Source organism: Paraphaeosphaeria sporulosa, assembly GCF_001642045.1.
Source record: "Paraphaeosphaeria sporulosa strain AP3s5-JAC2a unplaced genomic scaffold CC84scaffold_6, whole genome shotgun sequence".
NCBI lineage: Eukaryota > Fungi > Ascomycota > Dothideomycetes > Pleosporales > Didymosphaeriaceae > Paraphaeosphaeria > Paraphaeosphaeria sporulosa.
Genome location: NW_017253365.1, coordinates 1,978,541 through 1,992,081, shown reverse-complemented (window position 1 = coordinate 1,992,081; position 13,541 = coordinate 1,978,541). Strand labels below are relative to the sequence as shown.

Sequence of the window (13,541 nt, the reverse complement as noted above, 5' to 3'; positions counted from 1 at the left end):
TACAAGCTGACACGTCGTATTGTAGGCTTGCTACCGCCTACCTGCTTGGTTTACTCTCCTCCACCGGACCTCGCCTTGTACAGTTGCTTTTGCTCTTGGCGAAGAGGAAGCTGACCTTCCGAGCAGCATGGCTCCAGGTACGATCAATATTTCCTTGACTTTGCTGTACATGCCGCCAATGCATATTGCGTAGATTGTAAGCACCCTGCGTCGGGCATTGTCGCTTAATCGGTTTCCCGCATTCTGCGCTACCCTTATTGGTGGCTCGACTCTGTTGCAATTGCCTCTCAGAACACTTGCTTGCCAGATCGGCGGCTTGCGTGGACTTGGTGGCAGATATATCAGACTGTTCGTCAACTTCAGTGCTGCACTCATCTCGGCGTCTGCAGCCTTCAGCTTGCTCAACAGTCGGCCTCATAATGGCTCTGTCACCCCGGCTCAGACCACTCCTCTCAGCCATCTGGACATTGTCAATCCTAGTCCGTTCGACGAGCCTCCCGAGAGCGGCTTGAGAGAAGTAGATGATGCCACACTCAATGCGAAGTCGTTGTCCCGAATGGATCTTGCGGGCAAGACCATGGATTTGACGCTTTTTGCAGCTATCCGAGCTGGTGATGTGCTGATCAGTCAAGCGTGCAACAGACTGCCCTCGAGCAGAGCTGGGCAAGTTGTTTCACGTAGCACACCTACTGTCTTGTTTTGCTTCTCCGCTGCCACTGTTATGCATGCTTGGTTCTACAGTCCTAGTCGCCTTCCTCAGACTTACAACAGATGGATTTCTGCAGCCGCTAATCTTGACCACCGTCTTCTGCTCGCGTTGCGCCATGCACGGTAAGTTCCATGATTTCGCTTTTGGTGGCGGAATTATACTGACTGCCTAGATACGGTACATGGATCTATGGCAAAGATACGGGCATGGCCTCTCTACTAGGCTCTATGTGTCGTGACTACGGACTTGCCGAAGAGCTCGGCGATCCTGCGAAGACAATACCTATCCCGTGCGAACTTGTTCACATGGGATGTGGTAGGAGTTGCGAAAAGCATGCCTTGATCCGATTCTGGAGGGGGTGGGTATTCGCAGCTCGGATGTACGCCCCCCTGCAGTTCATCGTCCTCGCTCGGCATGTGAAGAGGACCGGTCGAACGGGAGATCGACTGGTAGGGCTGAACCGGTCAGTCGTGAGCAAGGCCCTCGTGGACACTACGCGAAGCTCGGCATTTCTTGGGGCGTTCATTGCCTTCTTCTACTATGGCGTGTGCCTCTCACGGACTCGCCTCGGCCCGAAACTTTTTACCCTCAAGACAGTCACACCACAGATGTGGGATTCAGGATTGTGCGTGCTCGGAGGGTGTCTTCTATGCGGAGCCAGCATCCTAGTGGAACAGCCACGGAAACAGCTAGAGATTTTGTTCTTCGTCTTGCCGAGAGCAGCGGCGACATGGTTCCCGCGACGCTACCTTCCAGAGCACCAGTGGAAAGAGCATCTAACTTTCGCATTGAGTACCGCTGTCGTGCTCACGGCAGCCCAAGAGGACCCAAAGAGCGTACGTGGCGTTCTCGGCAACTTACTCAACGCTGTTCTCAAGACCGATTGAATCGTTCATGTATTTTATTACTATCTAGCTTTAATGCTAGTGGATCTGGGCTTCCAAGCACGCCCGTCTTCTTCGAATGCTGTATGGAACAAATACAAGGAACGTGTGGTATCTCCCACGCTCTGACTCCAACCCAAATGCCATGTGGTATCATGTGTACTGACAAAAAAAAAACTCATATGAGGGTCGTCAAAACAACGTTTTCACCAACTCTTACTCCTCTGATAAGCGCTCCCATATCGGACTGCTTCTCCGCCTCTGATGCGATCCCACGATATTTCTCAGCGGCCACTCCGTCTTCGAGTTCTTCCTTCGAGGTTCAGGATAATGCGAGAGACTGGTGTTTCCGCCGTAGAGCCCGTCGTCAACGTCGACGTACCCGTACTGGAACTCTGGCCCGTAGTCCTCGACATACGAGTCGTAGTGGAAGGGATTGCTCGGCGCACGATCTGAAATAGGTGAGATGGGTGATGTGGCTTCGGCATGCACGGCAAGACTGGAGGCGCTGCTCAGGCCGCTGGATGTGGTCAATGCCAGACCGCTAGAGCTGCTTCCACTATGCTCTGGCATTGTCTGCCGCAGCAGTTTATGTGAAGCTGCTTGGGCCGCAGGGCTCGTGGCGACTGGTGAAGGGCTGGTTGGAAGGGGAGGTAGAGGAGGACTCAATGGTACTGGCTTCCGTCTGATCTGTGCATCCGCAGGTACCGCTGGCGCGGACATCAAGTTTCTCGCCGGGCTGTGGTGCGGCCGGACATTTCGTCCCAGGATCGGCGACTCAAACTCATCAGGTTCGGAAACTTCGGCTACGGAGTGTAAGCTGGTGTAGCTTGTTCGTTTCCCTCTCGCTCGATTCGAAGAGTGCGTGTGATACAACGCAGGCGCCATGATCGGCTTCGGGTCGTTCATCATCATGACGGGGACGTTAGAGTAGTTGTCCTCGTGAACTTCATTGTCCAGCGCAGTGTAAGTCGACCTCGCGGCGGCCGGTGCTCGGGCCGGAACATTGGAATTGCTGTACGCTCCAAGGTCTTTCCAGGCGTACGGATTCTGCCCTGGCATATTCTCGATCGGGTCTACACCCTCGTCGTCCCAAGCTGCACCGAGATCGTGCCTCGAGCGATTCGCCTCGCGGATCAACGATGTGCGATGTTCAAGGTTCTCGTGGGATCTCTCTTGGAAGGCGAATCGGGGTATAAAGCCGGGAGATGCTGGCGGGATCGAGCCCTCCACGTGTTTCTTCTTGCGACGGCGACAGAGCACACAGCATGCGAAGAACAGAGCTGCGATGCCGAGGAGACCAAATGGAATGCCTACTCCGAGCCCAACCTTCTGTTCTTTCGACAAATGACTGTTCACCGCTGGTGGAGCATCGGGTTCGGTTGTAGGTGATGCGGAGGAGGTTTCGGATGGATTCGCTAGTGTTATCGAGGATGAGGTTGTGTGCGACTTCGTGGCGGCTGAATCTGGCACCGATGATCGCGACGCACTCGTGTACGAGGTCGCGAACGAAGTTGCAGACGCAGTTGACTTACTTATTCGATCGCTCGATGCTGTGGATGCCGGCACTTCTGTACTCTCCGTCGCTCCAGTGCCACTCTGCGATGCGCCCTCACTCGTCTCTGGAGATCGTGTGGGTTGACTTGGCTCCGCCGTCATATCCGTCGTTGACGCCGTCATCGTTGCAGTGAATCCAACCGATCCACTTAGCCCTCCACTCATCGGCGCCTCAGTCGGCCACGCAGTCTGAGGCCCGAACTTTCGTATCAAATAATTTTGAATCTCCCACGGCAACTCCTCAAACCACTCTGGCCTCTGGTCGTCAAGGAATTCCTCCCAAAGGATACTCGACGCAGCAGGTAGATTAGTAGCAGCGATCTGGCGTAGCGATTCGGGAACGGCGGTAAGAAGGACTTGAGCGAGCGAAAGACTGGTCGCGATGTCAGTTATTCTTCGTTCGAAAGATGTAGGATAAGAGTGACTTACGCATCAGGATCTTGCCTCTCAGCCAACAATTCAGCACTGGGAGCAGGCGTAACCCTAGGAATCAGCGCGCCCTTCACACCTCCCACGACCGCGCTTCCCACCACCACCTGCTTCAATAGCGAGTGCATGTAGCGAATGTGTTGTCAACGAAAACAAAAACAGGATATGACGAGCTCGACGCTTCACTTGCTCTGATCGCTATGAAGCCATTTCGCAGTACAGCGCTCGATGGCCCGGCCCAGCAATGCAGGTGGCCACCGCCATATATTCCAAGTACAAACCCATGTCCAAACACGCACGTCGCCTACCCACTCCCACGCGATCAACACTGCTTTCCGCCACCGCAGGCCTCACAGCCCTCTCCCACAATGGGGTGCCGTAGTGCTGATCGCGCTGATCAGGGTCCCTTCTCATCCGTGCGCAGCATGGCATTTCTGTGGATTGCCCCTCACTAGCCACGCGACTTGCATGCGCATCTCGCGAATCGGCATGCCGTACGGAAGCAGGTCCATGCGGCCAAAAGATATGATTGGACGAGATTGTGGCGGTGCAGGTGTCCAGTTTACAAGCGAGCCGGAGGGCAGCCGAAGCGAGAGGATACCGTTGTGGAGGTGCGGGTAAGCGAGTGGTAGTGCTTGAGCCGGGCTATTCTATCGCCAGACTCGTCAGCGGCTCCGACTGGTGCGTCCAGAGTACTTGACGTTTAGTCGCATGTAGCGTGCCTGTGTTATTTTTGGTTGCGAATTGAGATGATCGTGGTAAGCGCTATCTGGGAAGTCGCTGCTCGGGAGGGAAGGGTAATTGTGCGTTGTGCAGGTGTGCAATTCACGTTTTGGTAGTCGCGCGATTACGCTGGGAAACGAGTGCCGGGCCAATTGGGGGTGATGGTTGGGGTATAGGAGAGGCCATGTTAAGACGAGGAAATTGCGTGCGGAATGAGGTAGCATTCGCGTCAGATAGGTGAAAGTTTTATCTTCGTTAAGCCGAAGGAATCCAAAGACAGCACAAAGTCGACGCTTGCTCGCTTCTTCCGAGGATTCACTTATGTCATGAAGAATTCAGGATACGATTTGCTCATTGAGCTCTCTAGCTCGAAAGATAGAGATATCAGGCTCTTCGAAAGCTACAAGCTTTGATTTCTAGAATTGAGCTTTCCGCTGTCGTCGAACGGTGCCTTCCGCGAAGGTCGGTGTTGGTAAGGGCCTTGCTCTCCCGCAGTGCCGTCACGCACTAGCGGTGTATGCTGTCCCACACTAGGCTGTCTCATCCATCCCTCCTACAACTCAATCTAAACGCCTCGCTGCATGCAAGTTGATCATCGTTGTCTACTATCTCTTGTGTTCGATGTCAAACACCACACAGCGATACATAACCTACTATGTCCCGTATTCGACCATGCAGGTCAGCGGCGCAGCGTACGATCACGTTCTCTTCTCTCGGTTGCTACACGTGACCCTCGCAAGCGACATAACATCTGAACCTCAGCCTTGCGGCTTCGCCTTCCATCATAGTTCCTCTTACACATGTCGCCACTAACGAAGAAACGGCCGCGAAAAGATCAACCCTTGCGTGCGAGTCATGCCCGGTCGCAAACCACGACGAGCGAAACCATTTACACGCCTTTAGACCCAGAGCTGAAAGAGATTCGACTGATTCAAATTGCGCCAGGCAGATACGACGATGATTTGAGGATCCGCTTACGCGTCCATAAACTCGAAAAAGGAGGGTTGGTATTCAACGCTCTCTCATATGTATGGGGTTACGAAAAGTGCCGTCGAGAAGCGATTCTGGATGGACACTGTGTGACCATTGGTCGTAATCTCGACTCTGCTTTGCGATGTCTGCGCGATGACTTGATCGGACGTCTACTTTGGGTAGACGCTTTGTGTATCAACCAAGAGGATATTGAAGAACGAAACCAGCAGGTTCAGCTCATGAGGAGCATCTACTCTTCGGCCACGAGAGTCATGATATGGCTAAGCGCAAGACTTCCGACCGATGACTTCGTCATACATCACATCACACGCAATACAATTCCAGCGACGACCAGGGAGGCTATCCTTCTGCTACGAGCACTCAAACGTATTTGTTTAAGACCGTGGTTTGAACGTACCTGGGTAGTGCAGGAAATGGCTCTTGCGAAAGAAAGCCCGACTCTACATCTTGGACAACGAAGCGTTCAGTGGGACCAGTTCGGGTATTACATTGGAGTTCTGTATAACATGTTGGAAAACAACGAATTGGGTGCGTCGTGGCCGCGGAAGAGTCTTGATGCCTTTGTGTTCCCAAGTCACAGAGTACACAAATTTGTTTCTATAAGACAGATGATGAGCTACCGGAATTACGATCTGATGGAGCTGTTAGCTGCGACTTTTGCTCTACAAGCGACTGATCCTCGTGACAAAGTTTACGGAATTCTTGGATTTGGTGCGACGTCTTTGATACGACATACCATCGTACCCGACTATTTCAAGAGCGTAGAACAAGTTTTCCTGGAGATTTCTCGGATTGCCGTCCAAACGGGCGGGATCTTCCCATATCTAAAATTTCCACTGCATGGACGATCTGGCGACCGGGCTCGTATTGCTTGCGTTGGCCTGCCTTCGTGGGCATTCAATCTCACTGAAAAATCTGCAAAACTGAGTCCTAGGGGTTTGATGAGAAACCTAAGGAAGACTCAAGATTTCGAAAGTCGTCTTTCAGGACCTCTTGAACAGATACAAGGCCTCCCAGAATGCTCAAGATTCTCTCCTGACCTAAAGCGGCTGCATACTTATGGCTTACACACTGGCACAGTTACCTATTCCAGCACCGATCTGCTTCACGTGCCACCTGTGCCTAGCCTCACGTGTTACAGAGATCTGGCCTTACGCTTACACAACGTCTACCGTGAGATTTTCAGACCTCAAGGCATACCAGGGAGTGCCATGATCGAAGCATTTGATCTTACGTGGAACGACAAAGAAGACATGATAATCTTTGACAGACTATGGCAGGGTTTAGCGGATCTCGATGAGCCTCTGGGTGAGGGGTGCATGGCTGTTCTTAGGCAGTTCGTCGTAGGCGTCCGTGGGAGGATACTTTTTGTTACCGAGGAAGGCGACGTAGGCGCACTATATCACCCGGAACCGCTGACGGCTGTGCAACCGGGCGATGTTGTCGTCGGCCTCTTTGGCATCAATTTTCCGTTCGTGCTCCGGCCAATCGTGGAGGAGCCTGGTGATGGACAGACGTACGCGATGGTCAACATTGCACATGTGGCTAACCACGAATACGGGCACGATTTCGTCCGCAATGCTGAATCGGACGCAGAGTGGCGGGATTTCGAAAAGTTCGGCATGCGCGAGTACACGATCGTTTGAGCATATAAGCTTGTTTTGGTTCGAGATGGACGGTAGCCAGAAGTTTCATACTTGCTGCAGGTTTCACGAGATGACTGTTCCTCCGTGGATTCTCGGGCGACTTGGTCAATAGCAGTTCTACGCCATTTTGGACTGGTGTTCTATAACCAACTTTCGCATCTACACGAGACGTTACCAATATGCACTAGAGGACTTGTAAGGTACAACCGTCCGTCGATTGTTATTTGCATTATTCATATGATCATGGTATCGTATGTATGCGCCAAATAGCCATTTCCGCTTGTCAGTTGGCTTGGCTTCCACTTCTATATACTCTAGCACCTCGTCCAACTCACCGCACGTAGGCTCTCCAAACGTGACTTTGCGGTGCGAGCTCTTCATATGCCCATGTCCCACTGCCTGCCCCGTAGACTTCTCTCGACATACTCCGAAGCTCTTCCAGCTACATTCAGAGCACAACCCAGCACTACTGCACCTCACCTCCCCGCCCAAATATTCCCGTCTCCCCTTCCAAACCCCGCGAACCCCATCCCGCCCTTGCCCTCATTCACCGGCCTCTTCGCCACCGTCCCCTGGCTGCGCACCCCCTCAATCACCTTATCCAACTGTGTCTCGACCACCACTCCGCCCACAATCATTTCTGCGAGCGCGGCATGCAGAGTCTCAAAGTTGAAGATGAGATCGAGCTCGCAGACGTTCTCGAACAGGCCGTCGAGCGCCTGGACGAAGACCTGGATGAGGTCGAGCAGCGCAAGGGGCGATTCAGTCGAGGTGGAGATGACGATGAAGTAGAGGGTTGCGTAGTGGCGGTAGGTGACGAGGGAGGGCGTGTCGTTGTGCGGGGTGGTGGGGGTGGAGGACTTGCTGCTGTTTGCGAGAAGAGGGGGGAGGCTGGTGGGTGTTAGCCATGCAGTGTGTGAGGGGGTGTGTCGGACGTACGGCAGGAAGTTGCATGCTGAGTTTGGGCGGTTTGCGACGAGGGTGAATATCTCTGATATTAGCCGCTGCTGGACGCTCGTCTCCTGCGCAGGGTGAGCATGAATCCTAGTCCACGAGGAAGGGCGCGTACCAGCTGCGTGTAGAACTTGGTCAAGCGGGGCTGGCCGGCATTGTTGAAGACCAGCACGGCGTTGATCATGGCTGGGCTCGCGGTAGGGTCCGTCACGACGGCGGGACGTCTGCGGAGGAGCTGCGGGGAAATCGCTGGCGAAGCGCGCTGCGTCGCGGCCCAAGCTCAAAGTGGAAACGAGCTCTCCTCGCGGTGCCGCCAGCATCCCGCCGACCACTTCCGTTCTATATCCCACCACCGACGAACACTGCCAAATCCCGTACACTACATCGCCAGCTATGAAGTCGCTATCAAGAGCCGGACAGGTCGCCCTCCGCCGGGCCGTCCGCACGCCTCTCCGCGCCCAGATGTCCGCCAATGGCGTCATCGCTAGAGCTCCCGTCGCGGTGGCCAGGGCCAGCGGCGCAAGCACTGCGGTTCGCGGCTTCCACTCGTCAATGACGCTCAAGGGCATCATGCCCGAGTCGGAGAACCCAGCGCCGCCCCAGAGCGAGGACTCCGAGCACCCTACCGTGCCCACGGACATCTCCACTTCCGAGTTCCACGAGCGTGCCGACGAGTATCTGGAAGAGCTGCTGGGTGAGCTGGAGGCGAAGCAGGAGGAGACTCCCGATTATGATGTGGAGTACTCGGTATGTTCTGTCTACAGCCCAAGCATCGGAGTAACACTAATTGTTTGCTGCAAGGCGGGCGTAATGCACGTCAAGATCCAGTCGCGCGGCCACGAATACGTGCTCAACAAGCAGCCGCCGAACAAGCAGATCTGGTGGAGCTCGCCCGTGTCCGGACCGAAACGATTCGACTGGGTGGTAATGGGTGAGGGATTGCATCAGAAGGAGGGAGGCGGTGCGGGAGACTGGATCTATCTGCGCGACGGAACATCTCTTAGCGACCTCGTCCGACAGGAATTGGGCGTTGCTCTGGGCAAGGACGACAGTGCTCCGATCTAGTTATTCCATGGATGGCACAGTGTGGGAATATGAAGGGTTTTGTATGCATGGTCTGTTATAACAGGAGCGTCAATTTTCCAAGCTACTCCAGTCGCAAGCATGGCGACTCTAATTATGGTGCAACAACTATCTGGCGTTGAGGACTGTCGCTTTTCATGCGACAGCACCATGTTCTCGCATACAGAACCAGGTTCGAAGTATATGCATTGCCTTGCTCGTCAGGGAGATAACAGGGGACCAAAGACTCCCACAGTGTCTGGTCGGACTGGCCCACGGCTTCATGTAGCAAGCTGGTCTATTGCTGTACCAAAGGCTCCCACCTCCATCGGTCAAATCGCATTCCCAAACGCCGTTTCATGCACCGCCAGTATATGCCCAAGGAAACTGGCCACGTCAACGTGGCCCGCCAAACGATCCGCGAGGCATGTGGGTATATCGTGGAATCGTATCGAAATTATGCAGTCGTCGCAGGTTCTGGATCTTTGCGCACGCGCTCAAGCGGTAATGGCAGCAGCCTGCGGAGCGTCGTCCTTGGGCTCTGGTGGAAGATCCGACTTGGCACACGATCAGCAAGTAGGGTTGTAACACGCGAAAATGCAGACATACAGGATCGAATATTATCCGGATCATCAGGCTGCAGCTGGGGCAGCGCGCAATGTCTTCGCCGTCGCGCATGTCGCCTAGCGAGATCTCGAAGCGGTCGCCGCAGGGACACGGGTGGTGGTAGATCTGGAGGGTCTCGTCATAGAAGCAGTCCTCGATCTCGATCTCGTCGTAGAGGTTGACGTCCTCGTCGGCCATGGCGGCTGGCTGTGCGGATGTGTGCAAAGTGTGAGTCTGGGTGGCGTTTGCGGGGCGTGGAACAAAAAGCGGCAGAGGGCGCACCTCCGGCCTAGCACGGGCCCTCGCCGCAGCTGCGACGGCGACGACCTCACCCCTCGAGCAGCGCAACGCGCCCGATTATGGGCACTCCTCCACGACACGACCCCGCAGCAGAACCATGAGCGATGTCGAGTCTGCGGCAGCCAAGCTCGCCGAGCTGCTCCGGCACCCCGAGGACCTCGACAAGATCCCCGCCCTCAAGGCCGAGTTCACGCGCAAGAAGGCCGCCGTCGATGGCCAGCTGCGCATCGGCCTGCGCGAGCAGCTCGAGGTGACGCAGGCCGGCATGAGCAGCATCACCGACGGCCAGCGCGCAGTCAACCTGATCAAGGAGGAGATGATGAAGATCGACAAGCTGTGCGCCGAGTCGCACAACATGATCCAGGACTTTCCCCACATCAACCTCGTCGCCCAGACGCACAAGAACTTTGAGCAGGTCGAGAAGATGAAGCGCGACATCGACACCTTCCAGCAGCGCATAGAGAACCTCGAGTACCTGCTCGGCCAGGACGACCAAGACCCCGCCAACCAGCCTAACCTGCTCGAGGTCCACTACGGTCTTACGCAACTGCGAGAAGTCAGGGACGATGCGATACGACAGATCAAAGCCTCCGAAGACTCGTCCACTGAGCTGATTGACAACTTGACACTGGAATCCGGTGGGACCGTCCAGGATCTCTTCACACGCTTGGACGAGGTCATTGAGTGGTTCGATGCGCATATTGGCGAAGCTTGTTTGAATCTCATTGAGCTGGTGCAGTCCGGCAATGAAGGCATGGTGGTCAGGCTGGCCTTGATCATCGAAGAGGAAGAGAAGTCGGACAAGAAGGCCAAAGCATTGCAGGATGCCCAGCGCGAATACAAGGACCTGGCCTCGCGCTTCAAGTCGATAGCTGCGGGCTCCACCGAGCTGCGCGGTTACAAAGAGAAGTTTCTCAAGTCGATCGAATTTGTATGCAAAACAAACTTCGAACAGTCGAATGAAAAGTTCATGGACGATCCCGAAAAGGTGGACAAGTATTTTAAGTGGTACTTCAACAACCTCTTCGTGGTGCAACAAGGCATGGTGAACCTGATGCCCAAGAAGTGGAAGATCTTCAAGACCTATGGTAACATATACCACAAGAACATGCACGACTGGCTACTGGGGATCGCGGATGACGAGGGCTTGGGCCCGCAGTATCTCCTTGCCATCATCAACTGGGTCGACAAATACTACGCCAAGATGCAGAAACTGGGCTTCGCTGAAGACGACCTTCAGCCACATGTCGTCGACAATCGCGTACCTGAGCTGGTGCGGAACTACCGGCAGATCATCATCGATAGAGTCGAAGAATGGATGACCAACATCGCCAACACCGAGAAGAAACAATTTGCAGAACGAGACCAAAGCGACATCAGCCAGAATGTGGACGGTTACCTTCAGACGAAGACGTTGGCAGATATGTGGACGATGCTGGGCCAGAACCTCGCCATTGCACAAAACAGCGACCGAACAGACGTGGCTGAGGGTGTCATTGAGTCCATGTTCCGGGCTCTGTCCTCTCGACAGCGCATGTGGCAGTCGCTGGTGGTAGCCGAGAAAGCCAAATACTCCTCACCCAGCTCTTCAACCGAAGGGTCCAGCGAGTTCCAGGAGTGGCTTATTGCCATTGCAAACGATCAGATCATCTGCATCGATGAATCTGACGAATCTCAAACGTCTTTCTTGGGCAACTTCGAGCGGGATATCACTCCTCTCGTCTCGCCCGCCTACGCTCCAACCCTGACCGAGCAAATCAACAGCCTAAAAGACAGCTACGTCGATGTCGCGACTGAGTTTATCCAAGCATGGTGCCAGATGATTTTCTACGTCGACTTCCGCGACACCCTCAAGAATATGTTCACAGCCGACTGGTACAGCTCAAGAGACATGGAGCAAATGGTCATCACCTTTGCAGATTACATGAGCGATTACGAGAATGCCGTGCATCGAGCGATCTTTGAGCTACTTGTCATGTCACTTGCAGATCAGTTGCTGATCCACTACCTCTCAGCGGTCCGCAACAAAGGCGCGAAATTCAGGCGCGCCGATCCCTTCACCGAGAAGATCAAGGACGATTGCTTCACAGCATTTGAATTCTTTAGTCGATATGAGTGTGGGCCAGAAGTGAAGGAGAAGTGGCGCGTCATACAAATGTTCGTGATGTTGCTCTCCGAGGACAAAGCCAGGATCCCGATTGTGTACGAGCAATTCAAGAACGGTTACCCAGACTTGCACATCGGCTGGGTTGAGGCGGTGCTCAGGGCTAGAGACGATTTTGAGCGCAGCATGCTGAACGCCGTCAAAGCGAAGGCGGCGGAGATGACGGTTGATCCCGCGCAGCAGTACGAAACAATCATGTCACAAGTCAAATAGAGTGCCGGAGTATTGTATGAAGTTCTCAATTGTCATTTGAGCTCGGCGTTGGAAGGCGTTCACTGATGGCATCGTTCGTATATCCGGTTGCGGCAAGAAGGCATTGGCAGTCTATCTTCAATATTGAAAGCAGCATCAACATTCCCAAAATCTGCTCGATGTTGTTCCACACTACGCTTTCACGCACGACACGTCATTTAATCGGGGTTGGATCTGTTTCCTGGAACAACGAATTATCTTGCGGAGGGTGGCCTCGCGTTTCGTTTCACCGTGCACAAAATGACATACCCGCTCGTTAGATTAGCGAAGTCGAACTCGTCGTTTCAAACACGCGCCTCTTCCGGCGATCGTGCACAAACTTCCGCACGTCCCTGCGCCAATTCCCACTCTGAACCGCGTGTGCTCCATCGCCAACGTCATTGAACGACGGGTCAACGAGGCGGAGCACCAGCACGCTTTCATAGATTAATACTGATCAACAGAAGCAGCGAAAAGGAGAGAGCTAGAAGGATACATGCATTCTCGACTTTGATGCTGGCGGGCGGCGTTTCTGCCTGAATCGTACGGCACATATCACAGCGCAGAAGTGAGCAATTTCCATTAATCCAGACGACACAGCAACGCGGTGCGGTGGCCGCCGTGCCCCCGGACGCCCGCTTGCCCTGCCGTGCCAACAAAGACATTATCTCCGTGCTGTAATCTGTGTGGGATTGCGACCCTGTCGCTCATTTCTCCGACCGCTATGCGAGGCTTCGAAACAGCAGGTGAGGTGGACCGGTCACGTGGATGCTAAGGGGGTTCCAGTCTAGTGCAAGGGGTGATGCGCGCTCTGCGGTGGGCCGCATGCGGGTCTGCCGTGTAATCTCGCCGGGGTAAGTTGTTGAGCGGCCCACCGAGTAGGGGTTTCGGGGAGGAGATGGGCGAGGCTGCGTGCACAGCGCCTGCACAAGATGCATTGCGGCTCCCGTGCCCTTGCGGCGAGGCTGCTCCGGCCAATCACACTCCCACTGCGGCACGACAGTGCGGCGCAAGGTACCAGGCGATCGCCACTCCAGCGGTGATTTTCACTATCGCAGCACGCCTGATTCGTTATCTGCGCATCCGGGTGATTGAGTGGTGGGGAATACAGCGCGTCTCGACCGGGCTGCAAATGAGTTGCTTGCGTGGTGTGTGGGATGGTTGTATCCTGCTCCCCTGTAGGGACCACCCGTGCTCAGCAGCTCATCTGTGTCAGATATAAGAGGCACAACGCGCGTTGGTGCTGTGCCTTTCCTTCTCCATCCTCTCGATCAAAGCATCTA

At 54.5% G+C, this 13,541-nt stretch overlaps 8 protein-coding genes across 8 annotated transcripts; 5 read left to right on the top strand and 3 right to left on the bottom strand.

The window, feature by feature from the left end:
* Positions 1-202: 202 nt before the first annotated feature.
* CC84DRAFT_1092706 (uncharacterized protein) lies at positions 203-1,596 on the top strand (the record flags this gene model as incomplete). Its single annotated transcript, XM_018174476.1, has 2 exons — positions 203-831; positions 882-1,596. Coding segments are annotated over 2 exons (1,344 nt in total), but the record flags the coding sequence as incomplete, so codon positions are not given.
* A 50-nt stretch (positions 1,597-1,646) lies between these two features.
* CC84DRAFT_1165379 (uncharacterized protein) lies at positions 1,647-3,933 on the bottom strand. The gene is made up of 2 exons (XM_018178701.1): positions 3,580-3,933; positions 1,647-3,523 (listed from the first exon to the last, which is right to left on the bottom strand). Exons 1-2 carry the CDS (start codon positions 3,705-3,707, stop codon positions 1,810-1,812), a joined length of 1,842 nt encoding a protein of 613 aa, XP_018035411.1. The 5' UTR covers positions 3,708-3,933; the 3' UTR covers positions 1,647-1,809.
* Positions 3,934-5,102: 1,169 nt separating this feature from the next.
* CC84DRAFT_1092716 (HET-domain-containing protein) lies at positions 5,103-6,005 on the top strand (the record flags this gene model as incomplete). Its single annotated transcript, XM_018174477.1, has 1 exon — positions 5,103-6,005. A coding segment is annotated over one exon (903 nt), but the record flags the coding sequence as incomplete, so codon positions are not given.
* A 501-nt stretch (positions 6,006-6,506) lies between these two features.
* On the top strand, positions 6,507-6,941 carry CC84DRAFT_1218435 (uncharacterized protein; the record flags this gene model as incomplete). Its single annotated transcript, XM_018182996.1, has 1 exon — positions 6,507-6,941. The coding sequence occupies one exon, from the start codon at positions 6,507-6,509 to the stop codon at positions 6,939-6,941; it is 435 nt and encodes a 144-aa protein (XP_018035409.1).
* A 192-nt stretch (positions 6,942-7,133) lies between these two features.
* CC84DRAFT_1196992 (AP-3 complex subunit sigma) lies at positions 7,134-8,079 on the bottom strand (the record flags this gene model as incomplete). Its single annotated transcript, XM_018181496.1, has 3 exons — positions 7,134-7,832; positions 7,881-7,963; positions 8,011-8,079. 3 exons carry the CDS (start codon positions 8,077-8,079, stop codon positions 7,418-7,420), a joined length of 567 nt encoding a protein of 188 aa, XP_018035408.1. The 3' UTR covers positions 7,134-7,417.
* Positions 8,024-9,235, top strand: CC84DRAFT_1121976 (Frataxin). The gene is made up of 2 exons (XM_018175623.1): positions 8,024-8,642; positions 8,697-9,235. Exons 1-2 carry the CDS (start codon positions 8,289-8,291, stop codon positions 8,958-8,960), a joined length of 618 nt encoding a protein of 205 aa, XP_018035407.1. The 5' UTR covers positions 8,024-8,288; the 3' UTR covers positions 8,961-9,235.
* A 219-nt stretch (positions 9,236-9,454) lies between these two features.
* Positions 9,455-9,761, bottom strand: CC84DRAFT_1187913 (zf-CSL-domain-containing protein; the record flags this gene model as incomplete). The annotated part of the gene is made up of 2 exons (XM_018180963.1): positions 9,455-9,514; positions 9,567-9,761. 2 exons carry the CDS (start codon positions 9,759-9,761, stop codon positions 9,455-9,457), a joined length of 255 nt encoding a protein of 84 aa, XP_018035406.1.
* A 66-nt stretch (positions 9,762-9,827) lies between these two features.
* CC84DRAFT_819007 (exocyst complex component Sec6) lies at positions 9,828-12,698 on the top strand. The gene has a single exon (XM_018187532.1). It carries the CDS (start codon positions 9,961-9,963, stop codon positions 12,238-12,240), a length of 2,280 nt encoding a protein of 759 aa, XP_018035405.1. The 5' UTR covers positions 9,828-9,960; the 3' UTR covers positions 12,241-12,698.
* Positions 12,699-13,541: the final 843 nt, after the last annotated feature.

Coding starts and splice junctions, on each gene's coding strand:
- CC84DRAFT_1165379 (XM_018178701.1), bottom strand. CDS start 3,707: ATGCACTCGCTATTGAAGCAGGTGGTGGTGGGAAGCGCGGTCGTGGGA. Junction 3,524..3,579: donor GAGAGGCAAGATCCTGATGC/GTAAGTCACTCT, acceptor CATCGCGACCAG/TCTTTCGCTCGCTCAAGTCC.
- CC84DRAFT_1121976 (XM_018175623.1), top strand. CDS start 8,289: ATGAAGTCGCTATCAAGAGCCGGACAGGTCGCCCTCCGCCGGGCCGTC. Junction 8,643..8,696: donor ATTATGATGTGGAGTACTCG/GTATGTTCTGTC, acceptor GTTTGCTGCAAG/GCGGGCGTAATGCACGTCAA.
- CC84DRAFT_819007 (XM_018187532.1), top strand. CDS start 9,961: ATGAGCGATGTCGAGTCTGCGGCAGCCAAGCTCGCCGAGCTGCTCCGG.